Source organism: Dermochelys coriacea, chromosome 11 (assembly GCF_009764565.3).
Source record: "Dermochelys coriacea isolate rDerCor1 chromosome 11, rDerCor1.pri.v4, whole genome shotgun sequence".
Lineage (NCBI taxonomy): Eukaryota > Metazoa > Chordata > Testudines > Dermochelyidae > Dermochelys > Dermochelys coriacea.
Genome location: NC_050078.2, coordinates 58,268,942 through 58,284,790, shown reverse-complemented (window position 1 = coordinate 58,284,790; position 15,849 = coordinate 58,268,942). Strand labels below are relative to the sequence as shown.

Below are 15,849 nucleotides of genomic sequence, written 5' to 3'. Positions count from 1 at the left end.
TCACTGAGGGGGAGGGGGAGAAGGAATGCGTGTGAGTGTCAGAAACTCAGAAGCACACAGGGAATGGAGGAGCAGCCAGCACCCAACAGTTTTTGTGCTCCTGCTGCTCCAGGCCTGGAAGTCAGAAACCAACCCCTATCCAGCTGCTGCTACTGGTGGTGCCCCAGGGTCTAGTAACTCACCCCGTGGAGGTGAGTAAGCAGCCCTCCCACTCCCAGTGCTTTAGGGTGTCTAAGGAGCTGTAAAGGGGTTTTTGTGAAGTGCCTAGGAGTTGTGCGTGCCTGTCTCAGAGCAGCAGGCTGAGCTCTGAGGGTGAGTGACAGCACCAGCAGGTGCAAGGGAGGCTGGCAGAGGGGGGAGCTCCACTTTCCAGGCATGGCCCCTAAACACTGATCTCTTATAACTCAATGAAAGAGCTCTTTTACTGGGATGGGGAGTGAAAACTGCCTAAGCTGCAGGGAAGGGATGATTGCAGGGGAGTGAAAGGGGGGATTGGAAGTGATAAAGAAGTGTGCTGAAGGGAATAGCCGGGAGAATGGCGGGGGTTAGCAGGTAGGATGTGTTTTGCAGAAGATGGAAGGAGGAGCAGTAACTGAATGGGCTGCAGGGGAGCTAGAAGATGACAGAATAGGCTGAAGCAGATGGTAGATGGGATGTGGGGAGATAACTGAGTGGAACTCGGGGAGGCTTTGGAGGCAGTATCTGTTGGGGTTGCAGGGTGCTGATAAGAGCTGTACGTTGAATAGTTCTTGGAAGGTTAGATACGTGGGACCCATGGGATGTTCGGGGGCACGAGGGGATGAAGTAGTATCTGTGTGGGGCCCATAGGGAGGAGAATACCTCTGTGGGGCCCATTGGAGGGACTGTGGGAGGGTAGCTGTGCTGGAGCCCTGGGGAGATGCTGCCTTATGCTTTTTCCCCTGTGAGCGCCACACAAGAATGGGGCAAGGTAGCTGTGTGGGGCCCATGAAGGGGAAGGGAGTGAGGTAGCTTTGTGGGGCGCATGGGGAATGGAGGGCAGGTAGTTATGTGGGAGAGACAATTGACCGCCCGCTTCTCTTTTTCCCCGGCTGCCCCAGACAATCCCCAATATCAATCCCCACCCCCCATTTTACCACTGTGCCGCTAGGCAGGGAGAAGACCCCCCTCCGCAACACACTCCGTTTTCCGGGCCCGCCCGCCCCGATGTGACTCCTGCGGCTCTGCGTGGGCGTACAGTCAGGAGCGCGTCGGGGCTCGGAGCTGCCGCGGCGTGTGGAGGGAGCTGCGTGCGGGAAACGTGCTGCGGGGACTTTGAGGCCGGCGTGAACACCAGAGATGGAGCCCGAGAACGCGTGAGTAGGGGGTGCGGGCCACTCAGGAGATAAGCGGAGCAACAGGCGACGCCGCCCTCCCCTCAGCTGGGGCAGTCAGAGGGAGGTTCGGAGTGGGGTGGCTCCCGGGGGAACGTGCCTCAGGGCCTGCGATTGGTGCTGTGAGTGACTCCCCTGTGGGTGTGACGTGCGGGGCTCTGTGGCGAAGGGGCTCAGAGACTCGGGGTGAGAGGGTGTGTCCTCCTCCCCTCCCCCCATTCAAGAGCCAGGGCCTGCGCGAGGGGTCAGAGAGCCAGGCAACTGCTCCCTAGGCCGAGCATGGTTTTCCCGCCAAAACCGGCAGGGAGGGCCAGCTGCGCCCAGCCGTTCGCCCCGCCCCGCCCCGCCCCGCCCCGAGCTCTGTCCAGCGCTCGCCGCTCGCTCCTCCCGCGCCACGTGCGTCTCTCTCTTCGCTTCCGTTTTTTATTCCCCCCTTCCCCCCAGTACCTGACTGAAAAGTCAGTTAGGGTGGCCCTTTGTGATATGGGGATCCTTTAATATCGTACCTCAGCACCTAGGTATGAGCGAGGAAGGCTGCAAGCTTATCTGCAGAGCCATAAGTGTTCCAGTGCTACTTCCTGGGGGATACAAGTAGGCCCTTCAGAATGTAAGCGTCTGACCCAACTCAGACTACGCTGGTAGAGTCCAAATCCTTGAGATGCAATAGACCAGGACTTGGAACCCATGTAGTAAATAGTGGAAACTTCAAATCCAAGTCTACCAAGTCCTGAAATTAACTGTTTTGAATATTTGAACATGGATGCAATCTTATAGGGTTTGGTTCCTGGCTACCCGAAAGACTGTCTCTTTCCCCTAGTGCCATCATGACAGTTAATATCATGTGGGTACTCTTGTTAACACCCTAGATTTAAGTGTATGGAAGGTGTAGGCAGATTACTTTCAGTGCAGGTACTTGCTATTGTATTTGCTTTCCCAACTAGTCCAACAGAGCCAAAATCTGTTGAGCTTCAGCAAGCAGTACTCAGTCTATATTTTCATCTCTCGCCTGAAGCTATTAACTGTTTATGGGGTGGCTTTGTGTTGGTATGAATCAATGTACTGATTAGTGTTTTAATATCATTCATGAACCTAGGGACAAATATGACCGGTATATTTTATACATTTAAAAATAAGTTATGATTAGCAGATGATTCTAATCAACAGATTACTCCCCAAAAAGCATATTGTAAAACTTAGTTTATATTCCACAATGTAAGACAAGTTTGGTTTCAAGTCTCAAAACAAAGAACATAATGTCTTCAGTTCAGTCCATTGATCTTGAGGAGTTTTTTATTAATATAAGGAATCATTTTCAATAGCTGATGAAACTTGCTTAGTCTCATGGCATAGTTTATGATATACCAGTTCTTAGCCATATAGAGATTTCTAACCAGTACGTTGGACTATACCTACAGGCAGATTTTTTTGAACCCACTACAGTTCACATAGCACTGATTTCATACACTCATGTGGACTTAACCCAGTAAGTGAATAGACTGCCACATTCTATGCCTCTTAACTACTAGCAGTATACTGCCCCAAATGGACAGTACTGCATTAGTTCAGCCTAGTAATGACAAGCATGGATTAGCGTTGCAAGGTTTGCCTCATCCAGGAAAGAATACAATCAAATAGCTGGTCACAAATGGAAACAAAAATTGTATGAACCTGTGACGGGGTGTTCTACTCACTGCTGGACAGCATCATCTCCTGGTGATTAGCTCTGTGAGGCTGACATCCATCCCTGTGATGGCGCTCTGTTTCTCTCGCTTTAGGTGTTGCTACTTCCTCTTCATGACAGGTCACTCACCAGGGTCCTCTTTGGGGGAAGCAGGTTGTCTTTCAAAGTCTCTTTCCACAAGCAGTGTCAGGCAGTCCTCACATTCGCTGCCCTATGTCTCTCTATACTTGACTCTGGCAGTTTTTATAGAGGTGCCCTTAAGAACATCCTCTACTCTGGGTTCCAGTCCAGGGCCCTGTAGTGAACACTTAAGAGCTAGGGCTGCAGCTGCACCCGTTATTACTCCCCCCTGAACACCTTCCTACCATTCTGCATCTCCCCTGCCCCAGGATAGGGGACTGTAGGCTTCCTTCCTGTTGCTTCCCTTCACTATAGCCAGCCTCCTAGCTTTATAGAAGTCCCCCCCCCATTCCCTCACATTTGAACTTCCTTCTAATTAGCTTCCTCCAGCTTAAATCTCCCCCATTTGCAGTCTAATTGGCTGATTGGGCCACCCTGGCCTAATTCACCTCTTGCAGAGCCATTGTGGGGAGTACTCCCCAGCACGGAGCCACTGCGGCTTCCTGGTATTCCAAGCACAATGTGGTCCAGAAGTATGCAAAGATTGTAAACCAATGTAACATGTAGCAGGAGAGGACCTTTACCAATACATAGACCGTTACGTACCTCCTCAGTTCCTCAAATTGCTTTCTCCCGCTGTCAATTCAGTCTTTCTCCATGTTGGATCTGTCAACTTGTTCTCTTCAGGGTCTCAGTGAGACATTTGGAAACTCCATTTCAACAGAACCAGAGCTAGAACTGGGTGTCACTGGTTTACTGATAGCATTGCTGACCCAAATGCCTTAAGTCTCCTTGAGATGTCTAATTTATATAATAAGATTCTCTATATGTCATTCTGAAGACTAAAATGTTTGTAGAGTCAGCATAAAATTAAGGAAGCAGCTATAAGCATGGTTGATTGAGAGCTCTTTTTGTTCAGAATATCAGCAGGTTGAATCATCACTGGGTTGTGTGGTCTGTTACCATCTAGTTCTTAAGTTCTCAGGCATTTTGACTTTATGAATTATATCCGTGCAATGTACTGCTTGAGTAAGGTATATATCTATTCTATACCATGCTAAGAGTCCTAGACCATTGTGATATCAGAGGTAACTCAATCAACCAACCACCCTTATTCTATTGCTAATTTACATACAGCAGTTTCATTGATCATATGGGGGAGACTGTACAGATAAGGGGTATTCAGTTATTTTTTTCAAAGTCCAAATTTCTTGGTCGAGGTATAGACAAGGTCCAGAGTCCAGAGAATATAATAAGAAAAATAATAAAATTATAATTAACAATAATTAAATAAAAGGATTTCAGGGTCTGTTCAAAAGGGTCTGGCGGTCCAGATTTGGCTTGCAGTCTGCCTACTGACTACCGTGGTACAGGTGGTAAATTACTTGGCCCAACTGCCATACCTATGTGCTCAACTGTCAAACAAATCATCACAACTCTCCCAGAACAACCCCCTGATGCAAATTGGCACAACCACGCACACAACAACACAATCAGCAATCACAATAATGCCAAACACATGGCTCCTCGCTGTAGCATACTTCCCTAATTCACCACACACACAAATCCATATAACTCTCCTAGCACCACACAAAACACACACAAAATCAGCACAGTCAACAGTACAGCCATACACAATAACCCCAAACACACAGAGCCACTCACTGCAGCATACCCTCCTAATTCATCACCTTCAAAAATCAACACAAATCTCCCAGATGAACACAGCCCACATTCAAATCAGCACAAATCTCCCAGCACAAAACAATCCATGCACAGATGAACACAGCTTTCCCAGCACAACACACATTTGCCCACCTTTACTCATACTTAACATAAATATCAGCAGCAAAGACACGAGTCCATTGCTGCTATGTATTTGGCAGTTGTGGAAGTCTCTGTGGTTTGGATGACTAGTTATCCAGTACTACTTTTTGCAGCCTCTTAAAGGAAAGGTTGGATCAGTTAAAGAATAATTTTTACCCTTTGCCTGAATACAAAGGCGTGGCACCTGCACCTTGTGGTTATCTATATCAAAGGTAATCCTGGTCCACCAGAACTTTATGCATTGTCAGAAGAGCATCAACTAAAAGTAGAAACAGATGTCTTTCTACCATACTCAGGTCAAAAAACAGATTGATAGGGTCACAGGAATCCAGATGAATCGAGAGCTGCATTGACATGAATTCCTCCATAGCTATCCAGAACCAAGAAAGTTTGAAGGAAGTATAGTGGTAATTGGTGAGTTCAGTAAAGTAATGGCTTCTTAACCAAGAGCTTAATGACTGTTTGTTTCAGTGGTCAGCATTTGCCGTTCCAGGAAAAAACAGTAACAATTTCAGTCAGTAGTAGACCCAGGACCTCCCTGCTGGCCTTCAACAGCCATGAGGAGCATGGGATGTTCTCGCAGCTTCACCAGGACCTTTGTATGTGAAATCAGATGAAATTCTGCCAGTGAAGATGGCATTTATCTGCTCATTTTACATTGCTCCTGTAAACAGGACAAACTGTTGTTTGTTTAAGGATAACAGCATCCCAATCAGTCTATTTTATTTAAAGGACTTTGATTCTTTGAGTCCTTCCTTTCCTGTTTCTTCTGATTGCTACTCCCAATTATTCTGTCTTATCTTCATTAGACTGTAAGCTCCTTGGGAAGGGGGTGTATTTTACTCTGGTTGTACCACACTTAGCACAATGGGTGTTCAATCCTTATTGGTGCATTTAGGTACCACCATTATACAAACAATAAACTCTGTAAGAACTTCATATATTGTCAGAGCAAGTCTTGAATGTCGGCCGTTGAAGATACAATGCCTATAATCAGATAATATAGAGGTACAAGTTGTAGACTCTTGTATCTTCATGATAGACTTGGTACTGCTTATGTTCCACTTCACAGTGAATAAAGCAGGTCAAAGCTTCGCGGTACAGAACTGATGTCCAAATGGTTAAAATAATTATAATTTATATTTTTGAAACAAGAATTAATCCTTCAGCTTTATAAAGAAAAATGTGGGGCAGTCAAAGAGTTGATTTATTGTCTTCAATGTCTGTGATAATTGTGGGAATCCATTACAACCCACTAATTTTTTCTCTTGGCCTGACCCGATCAGTCATAAAACTGTCTGTCCATTATTTGGCTCTTCCCTTTTCTCCAAAATATATGTTTTTCAACAGACTCAGGAAGGACTGTGTTGTGACTCTGTTGCTCAGAGCACAACATGCTATGCTAACGCTTCCTGTGCACCTAGGAAGCACGCTCTGTGAAAACCTAATATTGATAAATTTTGCAAATAAGAGATTTCTCCTAGGAAATAAATTGATGTTTGATTGAAAGTGATACAGGGTTAATAGTGAATCTTAGTTTGCATCCACGTGAACTATGTCCTGTGTCTTGATTTTGGATGTCACATTATAGACTAACTGAACCCGTAAAAGGAAACTAGAAAGATGAACTGCCTACATTTGCTAGCGTTTGTTGATTTTATTTCTAGTATGGTGAATAGGTGTTTTTGACAAATGTGGTAAATATAATTAAGACTGTGATACTGTTTTTTAACTTGACATACAGAGATAAGTGATTTAAATAAAGAACAACCCCCCATAATCCTATCAAAATTTGAATTAATAGCTTTCAGATACTCCCTCACACTGAAGTTAATTAACTCACATACAGTTGAATGGCAGTTGTTTTTAGGCATGGTATGCATTGAGAATAATCAAGGCAGTAGAATAGTTTTAGCGTCATTCATTAGGACACATAACGAACATGAAATTGACTCACTGCATGTTCAGTTTCTGAGAAGCTAAAGATAAAATTGATATTATTTTACTTCTTATTTGCTGCCACTGTCTCACTTGAAGATTATCTTTGATAGGACACACAGGAAGGTAAAAGCGTTTGGGACATATCCAGAAATGCTTAAAAGCAGAGATCATAAAGTATTAAATTGCACAAAAGAATAAGATACTATCTAGTGAATAAATGAGAGATATACAATTAAAAATGAAGCAAACAGTCTAAATAAAGAGTAATCTAAATGATGACAGTGTCTAGGAGAAGTTTGATTTCTGCCATGCAGATCCTCACCCCTCCCCTACCCTGCACGACCTGTCCCAGATCAGGAATCTTCTAAGTATTGAGATTGCAGAGTTTGTGCAGCCAGTTGCTAATTTTTAAATATGCATACGTTTCTCCTACTAGCTTAAGAAAAGTCAGGTGACAGAAAAGTGTAACAATTTTTTTATTACTTCTAAGTAAAAAAGTCACAGTGCAGTATAAGTAAAAGCGTCAGAACATTCTTTTCCTGAGATGCCCCCTTAGTTGCAAGAATAGGGCAAGGATTGGAGCCCCAGCTTTCCAAGGGCTTCTCAGTTGTGAAGAGACCTAGGTATTGGGGCAGATATATTCCCGAGAGGAATTATACTGTCTGTATCAGAGACAGCTAGTGAATTTTTCCCTACTTTTTCTAGGTATTTTGGGCCAAATTTTTTAAAGGTATTTGGACACCTAACTTTCCTGGAAATTGGTCAGAGTTAGGCACCTAAACACCTTTACAAATCTGGGCCTTCTTCCCTTGAGGTCCCTTGGGCTTCTATATGGTTCATAGATACTAAGGTCAGAAGGAACCATTCTGATCATCTAGTCCGACCTCCTGCACCACGCAGACCACAGAATTTCACCCACCCACTCCTGTGAAAAACCTCACCCATGTCTGAGCTATTGAAGTCCTCAAATCATGGTTTAAAGACTTCAAGGAGCAGAGAATCCTCCCTCAAGTGACCCAGGCCCCATGCTACAGAGGAAGGCAAAAAACCTTCAGGGCCTCTTCCAATCTGCTCTGGAGGAAAATTCCTTCCCGACCCCAAATATGGCGATCAGCTAAACCTTGAGCATATGGGCAATATTCACCAGCCAGATACTACAGAAAATTCTTTCCTGGGTAACTCAGATCCCATCCATCTAATATCCCATCTCGGGATTAGGCCTATTTACCCTGAATATTTAAAGATCAATTACTTACCAAAATCACATTATCCCATCATACCATCTCCTCCATAAACTTATCAAGTAGAATCTTAAAGACAGATAGATCTTTTGCCCCCACTGCTTCCCTTGGAAGGCTATTCCAAAACTTCACTCCTCTGATGGTTAAAAACCTTCGTCTAATTTCAAGTCTAAACTTCCTGGTGGCCAGTTTATATCCATTTTTTCTTGTGTCCACATTGGTGCTGAGCTTAAATAATTCCTCTCCCTCTCCTTTATTTATCCCTCCGATATATTTATAGAGAGGCTAAACAAGCCAAGCTCCTTAAATCTCCTTTCATAAGACAAGTTTTCCATTTCTTGGATCATCCTAGTAGCCCTTCTCTGTACCTGCTCCAGTTTGAATTCATCCTTTTTTAACATGGGAGACCAGAACTGCACACAGTATTCCAGGTGAGGTCTCACCAGTGCCTTGTATAATAGTACTAAAACCTCCTTATCCCTACTGGAAATACCTTTCCTGATGCATCTCAAAACCGCATTAGCTTTTTTCACAGCCATATCACATTGGCAGCTCATAGTCATCCTATGATCAACCAATACTCCAAGGTCCTTCTCCTCTTCCGTTACTTCTAATTGATGCGTCCCCAGCTTATAACTAAAATTCTTGTTATTAATCCCTAAATGCATAACCTTACACTTCTCACTATTAAATTTCATCCTATTTCAAACTATTACTCCAGTTTACAAAGTCATCCAGATCCTCCTATATAATATCCCGATCCTTCTCTGAATTGGCAATACCTCCCAGCTTTGTATCATCTGCAAACTTTATTAGCACACTCCCACTTTTTGTGCCAAGGTCAGAAATAAAAAGATTAAATAAGATTGGTCCCAAAACTGATCTCTAAGGAACTCCACTGGTAACCTCCCTCCAGCCTGACAGTTCGCCTTTCAGTAGGACCCGTTGTAGTCTCCCCTTTAACCAGTTCCTTATCCACCTTTTGATGTTCAGATTTAATAATTTTATTAAGATAATGTTGAAGTAAAAAGAAAACGGTACAGAGTTTAGGCATAGAAGTTTCTGGTTATCGGGGAATAAGGTACAGATTATCAAGGGGTGCGAAGTTCAGTTTAGGAGCGGGTGGCCTAAGGAATACATAATCTGCAATCTCCCTGATTGGGGGTAAAAGTTTAACTGGTCAAAGTACAGACATTGAGATATGGGGGTATGTTGTCCATATAATGGCTATGTTCAGGTGTGGAGTATAATGAGCGGGTACGATGATGAGGATGGATCTACCCTCATTTGGTGGGATTTAATGTTCAGTGAGTTTATGGTTCCAGTTCATATGGTCCAATGAAAAAAAAAGAAGTCTATTGATCCCCATCTTTTCCAATTTAACTAATAATTCCCCATGTGGCACGGTATCAAATGTCTTACTGAAATCTAGGTAAATTAGATCCACTGCGTTTCCTTTATCTAAAAAATCTGTTACTTTCTCAAAGAAGGAGATCAGGTTGGTTTGGCACGATCTACCTTTTGTAAAACCATGTTGTATTTTGTCCCATTTACCATTGACTTCAATGTCCTTAACTAATTTCTCCTTCAAAATTTTTTCCAGAACCTTGCATACTACAGATGTCAAACTAACTGGCCTGTAGTTACCCGGATCATTTTTTTTTTCCTTTCTTAAAAATAGGAACTATATTAGCAATTCTCCAATCATTCGGTACAACTCCTGAGTTTATAGATTCATTAAAAATTCTTGCATTTTCGTGTGCCAATTCCTTTAATATTCTTGGATGAAGATTATCTGGGCCCCCCGATTTAGTCCCATTAAGCTGTTTGAGTTTTGCTTCTGGTCTCCAACCCCCCAGTCTTTTCACCCCCTCGGTCTGCAGAACGTGAACCAACTGTGCTTTCGTCAGTTTGAGTTGCTCATGCAGCAACTCTGCATCTGCCTTTAAAAACCTGAGTAGGCAGCTGCTGCCACCTCCTTTCCACTTCCTGTGTTTTTGTACACGCAGCAAAATGTTTAGTTCAATCTAAAATACCTTTATTTTAATTTAGATTAAAAAAACAGCCAGAAAGAACAAACTTCTTCAGTGAAAGGCTTAGTGTCTGGGTGATACAAGCTGAACAAGGATAAAAGCAAATTTGAGAACAAGATGTATGTTGTGTTTTGTTTCCATGGTGAAGGACAGAAATTTAAAGGGGCAACCCGCAGAGAAAATAAGACCTTGGCAACAAGGAGCAATGAAGATCCTAACCCTTCTATCGGCTGCACCCTATCTTATCTCACTAGGAAGCATCTCCCTCTTCCATCTCAGGGTTACAGCAGCCAGGCTGCACAGTGAAAAACAGACTATGAAATTTCAGTCCAAATTGCCTCAGATTTCTTGTGTTTAATGAAGACATAATTTAGGACATTCAAAATAGAGGGCCAGGTTGGAGAGAGAATGAGAGAGAGAGAAATGAGTCTTCTCCTCTGAGGACTAAATGTCTCTTGCTTTTGATATTCTGAAAGGACAATTTCTGTTCCTTAAGGTAATTATTCAGGATCCGGTATTCCAGCTACAGTGGAGAATCTTCGAGAACTAGGATCCTCTAGGGAAAGAAGAGATCCATATCGAATCCTTAGAGCCAAGGGAAAGACAAATTACGTTACGTTATGTCCTTCTTTATTACCCAATAGGCCAACTTTAAAGTTGGAAGAGGAAAAACCAGTGGACTCAGTGCCATAGATCCCATTTTCTTGAGCTCTCACCAGGCCCCAAATATTTTGTTGGCATACCCTAATATCAAAAATACAAATGAAAGGTCATCTCCTTGAGACTTTCTAAATCTGTTACAACCTCAGTAGCAACCAGAAATTAATGATCAGCCAGGCAGATGTCAGAGACAAGCCTCTCAGCGCTTTCTTTCATGGGGAAGCCCTTTCTAGCAGTAAAGCTCTAGTGAATTCAACAGTCTTCCTAGATAGAAAGAATCTTGGCCTTCCTCAGGATATACTACTTAAGTGGCACTTTTGGTCTTCACTCTCCGGCTACAGATTTAAAGAAGCCAGATCATATTGTCTGAGAAGAGAGAAGAGGCTCCGATAAGAGTTGCTTCTTTTGCTTCCAGGGCAGGGGAGCTGGAGACCTGGGTGCCGCCACCTCCTCATTTAAGGAGTTTTGGTATGCTGATCCACACAACCCTTAACTTAATAGGAAGAAGACTGCTTTGTTTCTTCCATTTATGGGTCATAAAATGTCACTCCACTGATTTTTTAGGCCCCATAGCTGTACAGCAGAAATTGATTTAAAATATCCCAACAGTTTTATTCAGACTGTTTACACCAATCCAGAATTAGGTTCAAATAAATAAATACATCTCTTAGGGGAAAGAGTGTTTGAATGAGGAGTACTTGTGGCACCTTAGAGACTAACAAATTTTTGAATGAGGTCTCTTAGGAATCTACTCAGATGAATTGTTCTACTTGTTGGATCAATTGAAGCTTATCTCCATAATCTGGTTTTATGTTTACATCTATGGTTCCAGTGCTTTGTAGCCATGGAACAGTTTTTATGTCAAACATTGCAGTTTGATTTGGATGATGCGTCTCAAACTTTTACCAGAGTAAAGAGAATGAGAAAAGAGTGTCTTTTCATTTAGCCATACCTGAATGACTGGCTAGATTGGGTCAAGCTGAAATGTTGGCCACGGTAGCCATCTCCATAGTTGTTTGTTTCTGGAGCAGCATAGCTGATTCCTCAACAGAAAGAAATGTATGCTAATTCTTATGCAGAACTTCTATGTGTGAGAACCCAATTCAGCACTAAACTAGACATACTCAGGATAGAAAGTGCAAAGTACATTTAGAGATCTTTCTCTGTTGTCTTCAGATATCTTTCCCTCTCAGAGGAAGTTGAACTCTTAAGGACTTCCAAAAATTGTTAATGTTGCCATGTCTCTCATACTTTAAGCTGTTGGCTGAAAGCTGAAAACTATTTAAAGAGATGCCTGTGGGCTCCCACAATGGAATCATCACTTTAGATGCTAGTTTGTAGGGATGGAGAGCACATCATATCAATGGAATGGCTCAAGGCCATTGATTAGTAACAGAAAAGTAATCAATCAACTGCCTCAAGAACTGTCACGCTTGTCTGTTCTACAGTTTCAGTAAAGACTTAACATTTCCTCTTTGAAATACACAGTTGGAGTGTGACCACTAGCTATATACAAGCTGACCAGGACAAGGATGTGGCAAAAATAAATCAGCTGTTAATGATAAGAGTAGAAAAAACCTTACCCATCCTGTCATTCACATAATCAGAATATGCAACATGAATGAGTAATGAAGGTGATCCCAAACATGACTAAAAGAGTAGACATCACGTTCTTTTGAGTGAATTTGTGAAAATTGGTTATGACGCTTCTCTGGGATTCAGGAAGCCTGGTTTCAATATCGAGCTGTGCCACAGACTTCCTGGATGATCTTGAGCAAGTCACTTATGGCATGATCCAAAGCCTTTTGGAATCAATGGAAGGACTCCCATTGAGATTAGTGGGATTTGGATCATGTCCAGTCTCTATGCCTCTATCCCCATCTGTAAAATTGGGATGATGGGAACTTTGCAAGTGTATTATGAGGATAAATCAGGGGTGGGCAAACTTTTTGGCCCGAGGGCCACCTCCAGGTGCAAAACTGTATGGAGGGCCAGGTAGGGAAGGCTGAGGCCCCAAACAGCCTGGCCCCTGCCCCCTATTTGCCCCCTCCCACTTCCTGCCCTCTGACTGTCCCCCTCCATCCAACCCCCTCTGCTCCTTGTCCCCTGTCCGCCCCCTCCTGGGACCCCCCGCCCCAAACCACCCCCCCCAGGATCCCACCCCCTATCCAGTCCCCCCTGCTCCCTGACTGCCCTGACCTATCCACACCCCTGCCCCTTGACAGGTCCCCCGGGACTCCCTTATCCAACCCCCCCGTTCCCTGACTCCTGACCGCCCCAGAACCTCCACCCCATCCAACCGCTCCATGTCCCCTGACTGCCCCCCGGGACCCCCTACCCAACCTCTGCCGCCGTCGCCCCCTTACCTTGCCCCTCAGAGCTGCAGGAGCTCGCAGCCCCACTGCCTGTGCAGCCGCATGGCTGCGTGGGAGGGGAAGCTGCGGGGGAGGGGCTGGGGGTGAGACTCCCGGGCCAGGAGCTCAGGGGCCGGGCAGGATGGTCCCACGGGCCAGATGTGGCCCGTGGGCCATAATTTGGCCACCTCTGGGATAAATACTTATGATTGTAGGGAGCTTATATACTATGACGATAGGAGCTCTATACATATCTTTGAGAACTCATGAAGGACAGGTGATGTCCCAGAAGATTGGAAAAGGGTAAGTATAGTACCTGTCTTTAACAAGAGGAACAAAGAGGATTTGGGGAATTATAGACCAGGCAGCCTAACTTTGATGCCTGGAAAGATATTGGAACAAATTAATTTAAACAGTCAGTTTGTAAGCACCTAGAGATAATAGGGTTATAAGGAATAGCCAGCAGGGATTTGTCAAGAACAAATCATGCCAAACTAACCTAATTTCCTTCTTTGACTGGGTTACTGGCATAGTGGATTTGGGGGAAGCAGTAGACATGGTATATCTTGATTTGATTTAAGGTTGACAGTACCACATGACCTTGTCATAATCAAAACTAGCAAAATGTGATCAAAAGGAAATTACCATAAGATGGGCACACAGTTTGTTGAAAGATTGTACTCAAAGAATAGTTGTCAATGATTTGCTATCTATTGGGTTCTCATATAGGTCATTCCTGGGTCTGGTACTATTCAATATTTTAATTTATGACTTGAATAATGGAGTGGAGAATATGCTGATAAAATTGGCAGATAACACAAAGCTGAGAGGGGTTACACGCACTTTGGAGGCAAGATTAGAATTCAAAATGACCTTGGATAAGTTAGAGAATTGGTATGAAATCAATTCAGTGAAGACAAGTGGAAAGTACTGTGTTTAGGAGGAAAAAAATCAAATGTACAACTCTAAAATGCAAAGTAACTGGTTAGGTGGAAGTAATGCTGAAAAGGATCTGGGGTTTACAGTGGATTACAAATTGAATATGTGCCAACAATCTGGTGCAGTTGCAAAAAAGGCTAATATAATTCTGGCGTTTATTAACAGGATTGTTGTATGTAAGACACAGGAGGTAACTGTCCCACTCCACTTGGCACTGGTAAGACCTCTGCTGTAGTACTGTGTCCAGTTCTGGGCACCACAGTTTAGGAAAGATGTGGATAAATTGGAGAGAGACCAAAGGAGAGCAACAAAAATTATATAAGGTTTAGAAAGCCTGACCTATGAGGAAAGTTTAAAAAAACTGGGCATGTTTAGTCTTGAGAAAAGAGGACTGAGGGGAGACATGATAACAGTCTTCAAATATGTTAAGGATTGGTTTAAAGAGGACCATGATCAACTGTTTTTCATGTCCACTGAAGGTAGGACAGGTAGTAATGGGCTTACTCTGCAGCAAGGGAGATTCAGGTTAGATATTGGGAAAAATTTAATAAGGGTAGTTAAGTTCTGGAATAGGCTTCCAAGAGAGGTTGTGGAAGCCCCCTCATTGGAGGTTTTGAAAAACAGGTTGAACACACACTTGTCAGGGATGGTCTAGGTTTCCTTGGTTCTGTCTCAGTGCAGGTGGCTGGACTCTGGGACCAGGTCCCTTCCAGCCCTACCTTTCTATGGTTATGTAAATAGCTTGATAGATAGAAAGGAGAAATTGACTAAATTCTGTATTCAGGGTAAACTGAAATTAAGGCAAAGTGTTTTCAAATACACAAAAACAAAAATAGATAATTTCTCTCATCTTTTACTTATAGAACTCATAGGTGTTATTTCAATAGTAGGTTAAAACATACTTTTTTAAAAAAAATGAAGTCAAAAGAATAAAAAATAATGCTACATATGTGCATCATTGCAAAATTAATTGCCAAAACACCCTTAACTTTGGGAGTTTCATGACTTCTGATTGCTAAAATTCTTTTCATTTTTACTATTGTATTTTCATGTGAAAGGTTTTTTCTTGCATTGAACACTACTTGAATTTTTCCAAAAAACTCATTGAGAATTCAGAGAAGGAACAGCCTCAGGTGAGGAAGGGGGAAAATGGAGATATTGGAGGTTCTGCAGGGCTCTGTATTGGAGTCACTATTATTCAGTATATCTTATAACGTCCAGAAAGAAAATAAGTTAAACATTTATCTTACATTTATTTCCTGATGAAGCAATATACACAAGATGAAATGCTCAAATTCAGAGGGAGCAAGGTATTTGGGGATATTAAAACTTAATTGTATGAGTTCCTTTAGCTGGGGCAGCGTGGTCCAGGAGCTAGGGTACTGGCCTAGTAGATAGAATATCTGGGTTCTATTACCAGGTCTGCTGCATGACTTTGGACAAATCACTTTGCCTCAGTGCCAACCCAACTCTCTTTATGGGGGGAGGGATAGCTCAGTGGCTTGAGCATTGGCCTGCTAAACACAGGGTTGTGAGTTCAATCCTTGAGGGTGCCATTTAGGGATCCAGGGCAAAAATTGGGGATTGGTCCTGCTTTGAGCAGGGGGTTGGACTAGATGACCTTCTGAGGTCCCTTCCAACCCTGATATTCTATGAATATCTAGTCTATGAATATATGAAAAGATGCAAGATCATAGCTTG

At 43.2% G+C, this 15,849-nt stretch overlaps 1 protein-coding gene across 1 annotated transcript in view; it reads left to right on the top strand.

The window, feature by feature from the left end:
* Positions 1-535: 535 nt before the first annotated feature.
* Positions 536-15,849, top strand: part of BOLL (boule homolog, RNA binding protein) — a 76,379-nt gene continuing 61,065 nt past the window's right edge. The window contains exons 1-3 of the mRNA XM_043504859.1: positions 536-552; positions 1,130-1,334; positions 15,207-15,281. Coding sequence (XP_043360794.1) covers positions 536-552; positions 1,130-1,334; positions 15,207-15,281 — 297 coding nt within the window. The remainder of the gene's footprint in view (positions 553-1,129; positions 1,335-15,206; positions 15,282-15,849) is intronic.